At 41.2% G+C, this 16,511-nt stretch overlaps 1 protein-coding gene across 4 annotated transcripts in view; it reads right to left on the reverse strand.

Annotated features, from left to right (window-relative positions):
• pitpnm2 (phosphatidylinositol transfer protein, membrane-associated 2) overlaps positions 1–16,511 on the reverse strand; it is a 90,368-nt gene that overhangs the window by 17,332 nt on the left and 56,525 nt on the right. For all 4 annotated transcript variants that reach the window (XM_080418879.1, XM_080418881.1, XM_080418878.1 and 1 more), the window contains exons 16-17: positions 2,746–2,921; positions 1,243–1,413 (exon numbers count right to left, since the gene is read on the reverse strand). In XM_080418879.1, the coding sequence (XP_080275005.1) occupies positions 1,243–1,413; positions 2,746–2,921 (347 nt within the window). The remainder of the gene's footprint in view (positions 1–1,242; positions 1,414–2,745; positions 2,922–16,511) is intronic.

The following is a 16,511-nucleotide window of genomic DNA, read 5'->3' on the forward strand; positions in this document are numbered from 1 at the left end:
TGTGTGTGTAAAATGCAGTGCTCAGACTATACAGCATTTTTTTTACCAAGGTTAGGCTAGGCGGCCTGAACATGTCTTGATTGTCAGGCAGTGCACGCTGCATGTTTAAAAAGCTGCAATCCGTACAACTACAGTTAGTTTCATGTCCTACCCGGATGTCATACAATATACAATATTGTATTGTATGGTTGTTGTTTTCTTTTGGCTAAGAAATAAAAACACAAAAGAAGCAATGAGTCCCTAAAAGCAGTGGGAACTGGACACATCAAATTGACCACAAAGGGCGAGGGCAATCCTACAGTGAGAGAGATCACCCAGTGATCTTGGTACATAGAAATTGATCTATTGAAGATTCTGACTTTCAAATGTACATATTTTTTGTTTTGATTGTATTTCTGTATTGTTGTATTGTGCTTTCTGCTTTGGCAATGTAAACGTATGTTTTCTCATGCCAATAAAGCCCTTTGAATTGAATTGAATTGAAAATTGAGAGACTTTCTGATTTTTTTTTAACTAGATGGCATGGTTTTTCCAGGCCTAAACGAAGACATTGATTTCAGGCCATAATGCCATTACTCTAATCTTAGTGAAACAGACGTGAGTTACAACTGTAATCGGACAGCTTTTTTCCGTCTACTCAGACAGCTTTGTTCCCCCCAGAATAGGTATGCTGGGGTTCAAGTGGTTAAAAACTGAAACTCTTCATATTTTCCAAATGGAAGCTACTACCCTGACTTGACAGCACAGCTGTGCAAACAGATTCTGCCTTGATGAAGCCGCTTGGCTGAAACGCGTCGGCAACTATTCTTCTCTAGATCCTTTTATTTCTTTTCTCTTTCTTCAATAGACTGTACACATTCATTGGGCCCGCCCCCATACCACCATAACAATAAGTGGCCTTTGGCACAACATCATTTACACAAAAGTAGTTGGGTGGGAACAAGATGACAGTATTGCCTACACACAGTGCCCTTTTGGTGTACTGGGGGGGGGGTTCCAACCCCAAAATCAACACCAGGTCAATTGGCTGTGTGTGTGCGTGTGTGTGTGTACTACTGTGTGTGTGTGTGTGTGTGTGTGTGTGTGTGTGTACTGTGTGTACTGTGTGCATGCGTGCGTGCGTTCATTAATTTAAAGCCTAGTGCAGAACAAAGACTGAGCACTAGAACCTTATAGAACAAGAGAGAAAAACACCGCACTGGTCTGAATGAACCCATAAAAAACACCATGGAGTCACTGTACCTAGAAGAGCAGAGTTTCCGTCCCCTAGAGGGAAGCGCTGGTAGCGCGGCACACTGAAGGGAGGCAGGACGTGGAACCTCTTCTCCAGGAGGGGCTCCAGGCGAGAGGCCGAGGGGTCCGCCGGGTGGAACAGGTTATACACCTGCTGACATGCCGGCCGTAGTGCAGGTACTGGGGGAGTGGGTGGGACAGCGAGACATTACAACACACATTTAATGATCAAACATATTTTGTTGCTGTCCGGCAGAAACCAGCTAACTCAATTTTTCCGCTTCTGCATTTGTTTCCATAAATCAGTGCTATTGAACACCCTTTACGTCTGTGTGTTGGTATAATATTGAACCAATGAAAAGTATTAAAAAGCGCTTCTGACAAAACCAGCTAACTCCATTGAATCCTCAAACGTTCTGCTAAACCAGCTAACTCCACCAAAGGGGGGTGGAGTTAGCTGGTTTTGCTGACTCCAGGCTCCACCCCCTTTTGACCTCCAACCTCATTGTGAGCTTGGAGGTCCATTCAGCTGTTCTTATCAATGATGAACAAAACCTCCTAAGTCCACTTTTTGTTTTGTTTTTTTCATTTCCTGATAAATTAACTTTTGGAGTTTAGCTGGTTTCTGCCGAACAGCAGAGATATGATCAAGCCACTTTCCTCAAGAGGTCTCATGTAGCCTACACCAGGGGTCCCGAATCTTTTAGCTCGAGACCCAGTAGAGAAATTTGATGTCTCCCGGGGAACCAAATTAGTGAAAATAGCCAATCTGCTATTTTCACTACTTCTTAAAAGATTTCTTATTTTTTTCTTGAAAATTTATGAAATTCTCTTGAATTGCTTTTTGAAAATCTTTTGAAATATATATATTTTTTGTACGACCAATGACCAATAAAAATGGGTCCACGACCCAAACATGGGTCCCGACCCAGTTTTTGGGAAACACTGGCCCGGCACAAAGTGTTGTGTGACAGGTCACCAAACAGAAATAATGCATTTTCAACTTAAATAGGTGTTACAAATATATACAAACTCACAACGTTTTGTTAGCTTGTAGATCTGCTCATTTTGGCACGTGACACTGTTATACAACAAAGTATATACTGTATCTGGCTTTTTGTGTCTATTTTTGATATACATCTCTATATCTCTGCATTTGAACGTTATGTTTTTTCGTCAATTTTTCGACTACACTACAAGTCATACTACAGTGTCACACAAAAGTTGCAAAAATACTTTTGAAAACATTGTGAAAGTGGTTAAGTCTGTCTGTGGGTTTTTATAAATATCTAACCAATGTAAACAATTAACAGAAGCTTGTGACTAAATAATAACTACATAAAATCCATTGGAAAGTCCTTTTCTGAAAAGTAACAGTTTTGGAGAGTGTCCGACAGAGGCGATTGTGCAAACTGGTGATTATTTCTTGTTATGTGTATGGAGGAGGAGGAAAGCAAACAAGGATAAAAAATAAATATGTATGAGAATAGTGAGCAAGAAAGCCTTCCTCACCATCCAGAGACGGCACCACAGTCTTCCTCAGCGCCAGCACCAGTCCCAGAGGAGAGCCGAACAGGAAGAAGTCGCACACCTCAAAGTCCAACCTCCCCAGAGAGCCCGCCTCCAGCATGGTGCTGTTGCTGGACCGCCGAGAGCCCTGCTCTGTGAGCAGCACACTGGAATGGAGGCTGGGGGGGGAACAAAGCATGTTACAGCAGTGGTTCTCAAACCTTTTTCACGTTTCAAGGACCCCCAAATTGATCAATATTTGGCCGCGGACCCCCCCCCCCCCCTCCTCCCCCCCATGGCCCCATCTGAAAATATGTTGTGCCAGGGACCCCCAGAAGCAAAGATTTGTGTTAAAAATGTTCTCTCATGTTCAAGATTTTTTGAAAAATTGAAGATATACAAGCTCATAGCGCGGCACTCGGTGTCGTGCTATGAGCTTGTATATCTGCTATTTTTGATATAGTGTCATGCACCAAAAAAAACAGCTGATCTACAAGCTCACAACGCGTTGCACGTTTCCGAACTTGTACAAATGGACAAATCAGATCACACCGAAGACTAGCTGCAATGTCCGCCAATGTCTTTTCGTGTGATGACAATGTTTTATGGTTGAGTGAGCGTATGAAAAGACACAGGGCAATGGGGGGAATGGCTATGATAAAGGATGCTGATCATTAATGCTAATTGGGTCATTTATGTTTGTACAGGGGCGGACTGGGAACACGAATCGATTTGGGATTTTCCACTCCACAGGCTGTCTCCAAAGGGTCCGAATGACAAGCGAACCAATTTTTGTCTCGATCGATCAGGCCACAAAAGACTGCAAATTAATATAAAGACAAGCTGCACAATATTAACCACTTCCGTGTTGTGGGGAAAATACCCGTTCGACAAGCTCACAACGCGACGCGCTGCGCCGCGTTGTGAGCTTGTCCATCGGCTATTTTCAGCAAAAGCTTTCCCCCATCATAACAGAAAAGACACTAGCATAGAGCCCTGAACATAATGGTTCTCTCAACCATATGGGGTTTAAGTGGTTAAGCTGAAGAAGCACAACCATGATACTGACAACTAAAGAAATTAGTCATATGACTGCAAGCCAGCTGGTGGCAAATTGCACACGGGAGGGTGTGAAGTGTGAACCCAGTGGAGCGTCCTGACCTGTAGCAGCACAGTTTACATTCCCACAGGACATTCATCCATGGAGAAGGATTTCTGTTTTGATAGTGACTCAGGTGTTCCCTCCCACACGGGCGCTGTTTTCTTTTTTATGTAGACAAAGAAATGCAGGCCGGTGGCAAGAGGTCAACAGCGAACAAGACGACCTTCCAACCCACAGCTTTATGAAGATATAGAGACAATTCTGCTTCTCCTCTCAAATAATGAAGTGTCCCTCTTGTCCCAGGGTCATCATCTGTGGCCTTCAGTGGTGTAAATGCCTTTGGCTTAACCCATTAAGGAGACCACCTGAGGCCGATTCTAAAAATGTTTTCTAAATCCTAACATTTTTTTTCTTTTCTTTTTTTCTTACAGGGACCCCCAGAAGCAAAGATTTGAGTACACATGTTCGCTTTAAAAATGTTATATTCAAAGATTTGCAAACATTTTCACTATCTTTCAAGAATAGCAGATCTTTCCCGATCTTAATGGGTTAAAAGACGACCTGCTCAGGTGCTTTAAATGAATCAAATTAAGACATTTCTATCTCTGAGGACAAAATTTACAGAGATCCTCCTACCATTCTTTTCACAGTGTACAGCAGATGCAATCCTGGATGCATGGGTGAAATTTGAGCAAAAGATTTGAGCTCAAATTTCACCCATGCATCCAGAAAATGCTTCTTTTTTTTTCCCGTTAAGCTGATTTTGTAACACGCTTGTGGGGAGTGTATGATGTACAGTACACACCCAGGCACAGCAATTGTAGCAGATAATGGATCTCTGACAGAGATCATTTCAGTATTTGTTGATTTGATGGAGTTTATACAGATGATTCTGTGTTTTCTTGTGACCACAGACATCGATTGAATCTCTTGATACTGAAGTATATCGTCCAGCCATAATCATACCTAAAATGAGCCAGAACTCCACTTGTTTAATTAGTACACAGAATTAGTTAAAATATAGAAGTCTGCCCAATGTTCCCCAAAAAGACAGGACAGGAAGAGTGGGGGAAACCTGGCCATTTACAGTGTAAAGACAGCCTCTGTGACAGAGACAACACCTCACTTTGGATAACAAAAGAAGCATGTGTTGACACCTGGACTAGAAAGCTTTTGTCCCATTGTATTCATTTCGGTTGAGGCTCACCACCCTGTGGAGCTAGTTAACATGTCTGTGAGAGCAGTGTCTCCCCCAGCCCTGTTTTACTAACAGAGCTACAGACTCAGTTAAAATACTGGGTTGAAATGTGAAAATATATACTGAAGTTAAAATGAACAAAAGTATTTAACTACGGCCTGTGTAGGTTTAATATAGGTAAAAAGCCAGGAGAAGTAAAACGTATTCACATGAATGGATGCTGTGTCATTAAAGTCTTTTAAGTTAACTATTGTTTACAGATGAATAAGAATGTAATTCCTGGTATCATTCTAAAGTGTATGTTGTACAAAGTATTAATCTAATAACAAAACTTCATTGTGAAACATGGTTCTGTACTGAAATTAGATATTGCAAAATTGACTCCCATGTACTGTGTGATCTTAGTACATTATGCGCAGTAGCTGTCCGCCCGGCCACGACGGTTCAGCTCCCGATTGGCTGATAAGAGACAGAGGAGGAGCTCTTGTTAAACAGCGTCTCTTTCGAATATACTGTATATAAACATGTTGTTTAGAGAGTAGCAGTGTGCTGCGTTCCTGGACCCTTGCAGTCACCATTCTGGATTCTCCTTGTCGACAAATAAAGAAAGGAGAGAATTAACCTTATCACCTTGGATTTGATGTCTCCTTTGTCCTAACATTCTCACTAAAGGCTTGCTTTGCTCCACGGCTTTAATCCACGGTGTTGCCACACAGATTATACGTCAATTGGCGTATGTCGGCAGACGGTTTTAACTATCCGCTGGAGAGGACTATTTGTGGGTCTGTGGAGTTTGAATTCTTCTCAAAACGGTGAGTTGCTTAGCCACAGTCTTACGATGGTTTTTTCTAAGGGGATATTCGTTAAAGAACCTTGTATTTTGTGTGCACGCTCGTGGATACGCTGCCTTTATGGGGGGTGTATGGTTTAGGGGGAGCTGAGGGGATAAAGGGGTACTTTGGGGTACAATAGAACGGGTTGTGTGGGTCTTCTTAGAAGATTCATGCGGTTTGTTTTAGTTTGTTTGTTTTGTTTTTACATTGGTAAGGCGGTCAATATATCTGGTAACAGGATACGCTCGTTATGCGCATGAATAGGACGCAGGGACTTTCATATTATATGACTTCAGCGTATCTTGATACTGCAGATTGAAACTGGGGGATCACGACAGGTCGGACCTTGCTTTGTCGGCTGCCCTTCCCTCATCCTTTGAGTTGTTATAATGGTATGGAGTGTTTAGTGGCAAATTGTGTGTACTCGAAATGCGTTCGGGAACTGCGACGCACTGACGTATGAAGTCGGACAATCAATGATATTAGTTTTGAGCGTGAGAGTATAGAGCCAACACTCAGTGCTTATGTGTGGCGTCTGGGATGCCATGTTTATTTTTTACGTAGACCCTGTTATAAACTCTGAGCGTGTGTACAAGCGTTCAGAGATATAGGCGCGCGGTATACTTAGTGTGATACTTAGCCCGTAAAATGTCTATGATAGATGTGTAAGAAGTGCCACTGTATGTAGGTGCGGTTGGCTTAAGAGGCAGGATTTTTTGTTCAGCGGCAGATATATACTTTCTTTGAAGTCATTGTTTGAGTTGCGAAGAGTGGGAGTTATTCAACGTCCCATCATACTCGGACCTTTCCCTTGGAAAAAGTGTGATCGTGTCGCTGTATGGTTATATTTGAAAAGTATGTAGGTGATGTTTTTGGCGAATAGATGTTTTGTTTCTGTCTAGGAATACTTGCGAAATACGTTGCGTTTATGGTTGGGGCTTGTACAGTGACTCTGCAAACACTTTGTGTTTTTCTACTAAAAACATGCTCTTATTGTTAGGTGTGACTAAGGTTACACAGTTCTCTGCATGAAAATTTGGCTGGCTATTTCTCATTTTTCTTCCATTATGCTCTCTTTGTCAAAACACAGCTCATGTCTGTCTTTCTTCTGACTCTTTTCTTTTTTCTTTTCTTGCTAGCTTTTGCTAGTTCTTAGTGCTTATTTGAAATGTCTTTGTGCATTTTCAGGAGCACGGAGTCTTTCGGGTATATTTCTACATGTCCCATTCATGGCTACACTGTGTGTGCTGCTTATAACCGTTATTATCTTGTGGGTAATGGCGATTGGATTTGTAGTAGGCCTAAATTTTTTTCGCCTTTCTTAGACACACGGGTGAAGCATATTTTGTTGGGCTTCGGCGTGTGATAATTGTCCTTTGGTGATTACGTTTGGTGCTGAGATCAGATTTTAAAAAGCTATAGCTCCATTGTGTTGCGGTTTTTCGGCCATCTTGCTTTGTAGTTTTAGGGACCTTTGTTTTGTAGGCTTGTTATGCGTCTGCTTTATTTCCCCTATTCTCTTTTCTTTTCACACATCTTGGTGTAGTTTCTTTATTTTGATTGGCTTTTCATGATTTATTTCACAGCTTGTAGGCTACAAATATTGTGAGCTTTTTCGCAAGGCGTTTGCCACAGGAAACCTAATCTTCATATTGGGTGAATTGTGCCTTAAGCCATTTACATGCGTGTGATATTTTAGGATAGCTTGGTTAATATAATTCTCCCCTTCTAATAGACTTCCATTGTTTCTATATGCTGTTTTTACTGCATTCATAGTAGCACGGCTATGGTGTGTGTGGTTTAAATTGTATTTGCTTTATTTCTTTTCACTTATAACATTGTTACAATAACTCTTCTATGCGGTTTATTCTGCTTTCGTGGTAGCAGTATATTTCGTCAATTTATGGTTGGTTGCTATTATGCATGTGGAGAAAGTGGTGTGGCCTTTATTTAATTTCGTAGTATTTCCATTGTTCATACTTATAGTTCTGTGAAGTTGTTTCGGTTTGACGGTTGGTAGCTGTGCTCAAGTATGTGTTTGATGCTTTGTGTTGTGATGTAGGCTTGTGCTGGATGAGTTAGGAATGTGTCTGTTGTGGTGATTGAAGCACTTAGTTGTGATGAGAATTGTTGATGCAGTGTTGTTGGATGAGTTGGCATATGCGCTGGTCGCGTAAACTCGAAGTCATTCTTTAATGTGAGTTTATTTGCAGTGTTGATGCAGATGGCTTTAATGTGAGTTTATTTGCAGTGTTGATGCAGATGGCTTTAATGTGAGTTTATTTGCAGTGTTGATGCAGATGGCTTTAATGTGAGTTTATTTGCAGTGTTGATGCAGATGGCTTTGATGTGACTTTATTTGCAGTGTTGATGCAAATGGCTTTAATGGGAATTTATTTGCAGTGTTGATGCAGATGACTTTCCCATGATTCATTTTTCAATGGGTATATTTGTGGTGGTGACACAAATGACTTATTGGCGTGTTGGTATCCGTTTTCGACACATTTCAATTGTTTTATGTGTCGTGAGGGGATGATTAAGCTGACATAAATAGTATGAAATTATTATCTAAGGACTTGTGTTGAAATTACATAGATGTGACTATATAGGCCTAAAAAACAATGAAAATGATCCTTTTGGATTGTTGAATGTAGTTGTAAAAAAAAAAGGACGAAAATAATTGTTAAATGTAATAAATACATAGGAGTAGATTAATTATTTCGATTTGTGCTAAAGTATTGTGTTGAGTACGTGAAATAATAATAATAATAAAGAGGAAAAGAAGTGTTAAAAAGGATAATTAAGGTTGGGTGTTAAGTTAAAAGTTTTTTAGTGTATTGGCCGTTTGGCTGAGCGATACTATATATTACTTTGACAGACTGAGAATACCTTAATTTTATTTGTACTAGTACAGAGGTGTATTGGTTTGAATTCTTTACTGAGGTGCTGTTCTATGCTATTTGACTGATGTTTTTGGATAAAGGCAGTCGCAGTCTCCTGGCTGCTAGAAGCAGATATTCTACTATAAAATTTTTGTGAAGCCTAGAGTGGCTATTTTTAAGACTGACGAATTCGCTCATACTGAATGTAAAAGTATAGGTCACCGTTTTTGAGTGCACGTTTTAAGATGTTTTTTTCCTATAAACGTCGGAACGACCGTGTACATAATTGAAGATTTAGTGATTAGTATCTTTTCAAAGAAGTAAGTTGGAATCTGTTAATTTTTTTAACGGTTTGTAAAAAATAATCCCCACTTGAATTATTTTGTGTACATAGCGTTAGTTATGACGTCTGAACAGGAAGTGTCCATCTCTTTCCCAAGTAGACAGTTTGGGAGTTGTAGTTTTCTACCACAAAGGTAGAACTCAGAACTACAGAACATTGTGTTCTCATTTTAGTTCGTCGATTGTCGCCCTCTGGTGGTTGAGAGATATATTTAGGTTAGTGTGTGGTGACGTGGCTTCCAGTGGGAATGGTGTGTATTCATGAAACCGCCCCTTCCAGTGATTGACACGTCCAAACATTTGACTGACTCCACCTAGTGGTCGAGACGAAGGTTGCATTTCCACTGTATGAATGAGAAGCTTGGAGGGTCTGTGCTCGTTAGTGTTTTAACATTTCTGACTTATAGAGTTAACTCTTCTTTTCACAGTCTTTATCTAACAAGTTATTCAGCCTATTGGTATTCTATGGTGTCTAAGTATGTTTGATTAATGTTGTTTGTCTGTACTGCATGATTATTTTTTTCTAATTTAATCCGTTCATGTCTATCAATAGCTTTCCGTGGGAGGGGAGCGCCACATTCGAGTTGTTTCCAGTCCTGGCTAATAGAGGACGGTTCATGTCTGGGATTAAAGTAATGTCTTGACCAGACTTACAAATTTATACAAATTCAAACATTTGTCTTATGGTTGATTTGGAATATTAAGAGACAGTTCAAGTAAGCTTTTGAAGTAATTTAATCTTTAATTATCGTTCATACATACACACACTTATAGTTCTATACTGTTATACTTAGGATATATGAGCAACGCTATTGGGTTGACTCACATGTGTGCTGAGTGATAAAGACACGTCACACTTGCATTATAATATTCTCATATCAATACTCCTTCAAAACTGTTCTTAAAGTACTGACAGAGGTCCGTTGTGGACTCAAGACATTTATGATTTGTGTGTGATTTTTAGATAAAGAATAACCATATTGTAAGTAAGATCTGATTCCAGAGGGGAACACCTATAGAGGTCGAAATAACGTAACAATAATTGTGATTTAATATCATTTGGATATTTGATCAATAATTATGGGGCAGCAGCAGAGTTCCTTGGAACAAAATGATTCTTTCATTGACGTGATCAATATGATTTTGGGACAATGGGAGGATAATTGGCCAAAACTTTTATGGGTCTTGGCCACAAGACAGCATATTCGACCCAGAAATTATTGACACATTAGGAATGCTTGCCAGAGCATATCAGAAAGATTGCTCAGACACAGGGGCAAAGGAGAATACAGTGTTTAAATTGTTTTTCAAAAAGGGTAAAAAATTAAATAAGGCTTATGTAAGATACCAAGCCAGGATGACAACCGCACAGGTGCACCCAGAACCAGCTGAGAAGAGCGTTTCATCTTCTGATCCCACTACGCCACCGGGTGAGAAACCTATCGACCAATTGTCAGCCCTGGACACAGGGCATTGCAGTGACAGTGGAGACGGGCTGGGAGCAGGTGTCCAGGAAATAGGTGACGGACAAGCAAACCCACGGCCGTTACGACGACATCATGATGGTCCCTTCAGAGGGCCGTGCTACATCTGTCAGAAACATGGACATGCTTGGCGCCAGTGTAACCAGACACCACCGGCTGTCAACCCCATTGCCCCACTGTCAGCCCCAGCTCTTCAAGGTACCCCACAGTTTTCACCAGGTTTCAGGCCGTCTGTCTCTGGTCCTAAGCAAAGTGATGTTCCGGCTTCACCCCAGGGAGTCGACCGGGTGGTGCAACAGGTACACACAGTCTATCAACGGCCGGTCCCCATCCAGGTGGCTATCAGTCTGCACCACAGCAGACTCACACCCCTTACATGCAATGGACTGAGTCAGAGTTGGTGCCACGGGTGCCCCCGGTACCTGCACTGCAAGGTACAGATCGACTACGTCGTATGTCCAAACGTTTGTCTGGAGCCATGGGCAAGCGGTGTTACAGATGTTATCAGATGGATCATTTTGCACGAGATTGTCCACTACCTGGACAATTCACTCCAGTTATTGCTCCCTGCCGCATGGATGACAAGGCGGTACATGGCTAGAGACATTTGAAAAGAAACGTACAGAGACATTACTTTAGACTGTGATGGAGGCTGGACATATTGGAACAGGTGACGTAGGGCAATGATGGAATACATAAACCGTTGTTGACAAGAAAAGAAAACCCTGAGTCACCGTTGAACTTGACATGATCAGACTATGGCTTGATGAGGAAAAAAAAAAAAAAAGAAAAAAAAAAAAAAGCAGCAACTTTCATTTTCTACCTATTTTGAAACATAATACTGATCACTGTCCATATTCTAATTGGAGATTTAGCATAGAGTCTAATATGCTTTCAGGTGGTTGACTAAATTTGTACAAAATCTGAACCTAGTATAGGATGGATTGTTGGAAGGAGCTGGAGGTGCTGTTGGTCTTTTTGACACTTGTATTTCTTTCCTGCTATAGGAAAGTGTCACAGGAATTTCGTGTAAAACTATTGTAAAAATTAGGACTAAATTGTTTAACCATTTCCACAGTAAGGTGTGGATTGGGATAGATCCAGTAAACTGGTTCGGTGAGCATACACAAATGATAAATAGTTGTCAGTAATGAGAAACCGTGGAGAAATGAAACATATAACACGTCCGTATGACATTCTTTTCAGGAGAACTTCAGTTCTTTATTGGTCTTTTGGGGTTTGATGAGACATAATGTCCAATAGTATTGCCTTATGTCTCAAGAGGGGAGGTATAAAGGGAAACATTTAAAAATTGGGGTTTGGACATAGTATTTTTTGGAACAAATTGACCAGTTCATAGGCCAGATTAATATTTAATTTTGAGTTTTTAATGACCTACACTAATATCTTTGCATGAACTAAATTGAGTGAATGAGTAACACCTCTTGTGTGTGTGTATTGAGGTGGGTAGGTGCATGTGGTACTTTCTAGGAAAGAGTAGGGACGTTTTTTCCCCAAATGTTCTCGTGCTAATAGATGGAGAGCGGCTGAGGAGAGGAACGGCTGTCAGAGGACTCAGGCTGCAGAACCAGGTGTCGATGAGAGGTCGAACGAATCATGTTGGTGGAGATGACAGCGGCTATGAGACAACCTCTACCCATCACTGTTTCTGCTGCCAAAGTGAGCTACACACCAGGAGAGGATTCTACCTCCCCCAGTCAGCTCTACAGGAGCCCAGGGTGTGACCTCACAGAAGCAGTGTAAACCTTCAAATCTACAGATCGAGGCCACAAACAGAGGATAACGGGTGTCCAGGTCAAGGGGATTCCATGCACGTGTCAGAAAGCTGGTGTGTCTCTTGAAGAATGACACATCACGCCCATACCCTATGCCCGTTGACGCAGATAACAAAGATCTTCATCAATTTCAACCCTTTTTCTTTTTCTTGCCCCAAGCTGTGAACAGTTTTTGCTTCAAGGACTGAACATTTCCTAAATACAGGAAGAAGAAGAATTGCGTTTGTTAGTTTAAGCGAAAAAAGAGGAGAAAAAACAGAAAATTGTCCTTCTGTAAGCGCGCAGTCCCTTATGTAAACCACATGTCATAATGTATTCATGATGTCTTTTTGCAGGTTGAACTGAGGTACAGATTCTGAATGATATTAATTGGTTTCTTTAATGAAGTATTTTGGTTTTATTTTGTGGCTTTGTATAGGTACCATTCTACAATCAAGAGGGGTATAAACTAATCGTTTTTGCAGGTTGTTTTCCAGTCAGAGGTTTGGATTATGATTTTGTGCTGAAAGATATCTTCTTTCGCCCGAGCTCTGAATTACGGAAGACGTTATAAGTCTTCCGAGAGGGGTTTATGAAGTATATCGTCCAGCCATAATCATACCTAAAATGAGCCAGAACTCCACTTGTTTAATTAGTACACAGAATTAGTTAAAATATAGAAGTCTGCCCAATGTTCCCCAAAAAGACAGGACAGGAAGAGTGGGGGAAACCTGGCCATTTACAGTGTAAAGACAGCCTCTGTGACAGAGACAACACCTCACTTTGGATAACAAAAGAAGCATGTGTTGACACCTGGACTAGAAAGCTTTTGTCCCATTGTATTCATTTCGGTTGAGGCTCACCACCCTGTGGAGCTAGTTAACATGTCTGTGAGAGCAGTGTCTCCCCCAGCCCTGTTTTACTAACAGAGCTACAGACTCAGTTAAAATACTGGGTTGAAATGTGAAAATATATACTGAAGTTAAAATGAACAAAAGTATTTAACTACGGCCTGTGTAGGTTTAATATAGGTAAAAAGCCAGGAGAAGTAAAACGTATTCACATGAATGGATGCTGTGTCATTAAAGTCTTTTAAGTTAACTATTGTTTACAGATGAATAAGAATGTAATTCCTGGTATCATTCTAAAGTGTATGTTGTACAAAGTATTAATCTAATAACAAAACTTCATTGTGAAACATGGTTCTGTACTGAAATTAGATATTGCAAAATTGACTCCCATGTACTGTGTGATCTTAGTACATTATGCGCAGTAGCTGTCCGCCCGGCCACGACGGTTCAGCTCCCGATTGGCTGATAAGAGACAGAGGAGGAGCTCTTGTTAAACAGCGTCTCTTTCGAATATACTGTATATAAACATGTTGTTTAGAGAGTAGCAGTGTGCTGCGTTCCTGGACCCTTGCAGTCACCATTCTGGATTCTCCTTGTCGACAAATAAAGAAAGGAGAGAATTAACCTTATCACCTCGGATTCGATGTCTCCTTTGTTCTAACTTTCTCACTAAGGGCTTGTGTTGCTCCACGGCTTTAATCCACGGTGTTGCCACACAAATTATACATCAATACAAATGTACCATTTGAATGGGTCCTACAGACTGACGAGTTTCCCTTCAATCAGCACACAGAACAGTATTTCTGTTCGGTTCTGATTTCTACCACCAGGTGTCAGGCACGAGCATGGGGCACAAATGGCATTGGCTCTCAGTTTTGCTTCTCTGTGCTGTGCATGGTATCTTCAAACAAGAAATCATCTTCGGCCTGGGCCGTTGCGTGACGGTCCAGGCACCCAAGGCTGCAATGCCAGCCTGACAGCGTGTAGCGGGTTCGACTCCCGTTCCCGACGACCTTTGCTGCGTGTCACCCCGCATCTCTCTCCCCATTTCCTGTCAGCCTACTTTCCCTATCCCTCTCTAAATAAAGGCATAAAAAGACCCCCAAAAAATCTTTAAAAAAAAGAAAGAAATCATCTTCAATAACCAATGCAACCTGTTCCTTCGCTTCATTTCCAACTGGAAGATGTACACTAAAGACATTTTCTCTCCTCTGGAAAGCATCTTTTATTTCGCCCTTCACTTCGACAGCATAGCCGAGAGACACAGGAAACAGGGGAGAGAGCTGTGGAGTGACACGCCGCTGGTCTCGGGAAATGAACCTGGGACACGCTGGCTACCAGGCAGGCACCAAAGCCCACCACCCGGCCATCGGCGCTCCATCAGATACAAATATTTATGAGACTGTGTTGATTCCATATCAAACAGACTTTGTTCTGCAAGCACTGACATAAATTCTGTGTTACAAGACAATCCTTCAATCCCATATTCCACTCAAGAGAAGTCTGCCTACAGCTAGACAAACATGTTCAACAAAGACGGCATGAACACGAACAGTTTGTGCAGACACATTTGCCACTTTGAAATTGTATCACAAGCAGACTGTTTTAACTGTACCAGATCCACAGTATCTGAGCCTAGATTTGATTGTATAATCCAGCATTCATGCCTTGGCAGGGATGAATGGATTCTGAATCCATCATTCGAAAACACTGGCACATCATAGAATCTGAACCCATGCACTCAACAAATGTTTAACCGCTTTAGACCTGGCATCCCTTCCTATTTTGGGCATGTCATTATAGGCAAATCTTTCAAAAAATATTCAAAGAAATAGCTAGAATAGAAAACAGCTGGACATGAAGATGAATCAGAAGGTCCCAGGATCGCCCCTGGCTGGCCCAGTCTATGTGTCAAAGTGTCCCTGAGCAAGACACTTAACCCCTAACAGTGTCCACTGCTCCTCTGCATTTACCCATCCTAACCATTAAAGTCGCTTGTAAATATTCATAGTTGCGGGTTGCTTTTTTTTTCAATCTATGCTCACAACGAGATGCCTTGTGATTTTGCAGATCTGATATTTTCACTACTTTTGAAAGTATAAAATGGTGCTTAACCGCACGACCTCCTATTGTCAACAAGAGACCATGCATCCAATCTGAGAAACCAGCTGGTGGGAGCTGACCTTCCATCACTGACCCAGACAACATTTCTTGCAGACTGTTCCTCACAGCAATTGACAGTGTGTTGTACAGTTAACCCATTAAGACCGGTTGTCATTTTAAGATTTCTTTGGCTATTGAAAAAATAGCAGATATACAAGCTCGTAGCACGGCACCGAGTGTATGAGCTTGTAGATCTGCTATATTTTTACATAGTTTTTTACATCGTGAAAATGTGTGCAAGTCTTTGAATACATACTTTGTAAAGCGAACATTTGTAACTCAAATCTTTGCTTCTGGGGGTCCCTGGAACAAAATATTTTACAAATTTAAATATATGTATTCTGATTTGCACAAAATAATTTTCACGATTTAAAAAACGTAGCAGATCTACAAGCTCAGTGCCGCGCTATGAGCTTGTATATCTGCTATTTTTGAATAGCCCAAGAAATCTTAAAATGACACAGATGCGTTCCCGGTCTAAATGGATTAAGGCACACAATGTAATTTCACACACAAAGCCACTGCTTTCAATCGCCTGCTGTACCAACAAGGAAACCTTTCAATAATCAAGACAGTCATAACATGCGACAGTCATAACATGCAACACCAATAATGTGATCTACTGCATTGGTTCTTGGGGGGGTACCAGGGGGTCCCCAGCAAAATTTGTTAATAAAGCGTCACAATCATTTTAACCCCTTTATCCATATTTTATACTTTGGCTATTTTTGAAAAATCGTGAACATTTGTGCAAATCTTTGAATATATATTTTTTCAAGGGAACATTTGTAACTCAAAATCTTTTCTTCTGGGGGTCCCTGGAACAAAATATTTTGAGATGGGGGTCCGCGGCCAAATACATTTTCGGGGTCCTTAACATGAAAAGGTTTGAGAACCACTGATCTACTGCATATTCAAATGCCCTTGCGGCCTGGGCCTACATCAGAAAAACCAAGAGCTGAGAGAATTTCTGAGCACAGATCCACAATTTGTATTCATGATATTTAGAAGCCCAGCGGCAGTGCTTTTCACACAAGTAGAGTACAACATTTCTTCTCTCAGACACGATTTGGGCATTTAGCAGACGCTCGTATCCAGAGCGACTTACAAATGCGAGACGGGAATGAGCAGAGTAAGCA

The sequence above is a fragment of the Gymnoscopelus braueri genome, assembly GCF_963280865.1.
Source record: "Gymnoscopelus braueri genome assembly, chromosome: 22".
Classification (NCBI taxonomy): Eukaryota; Metazoa; Chordata; class Actinopteri; order Myctophiformes; family Myctophidae; genus Gymnoscopelus; species Gymnoscopelus braueri.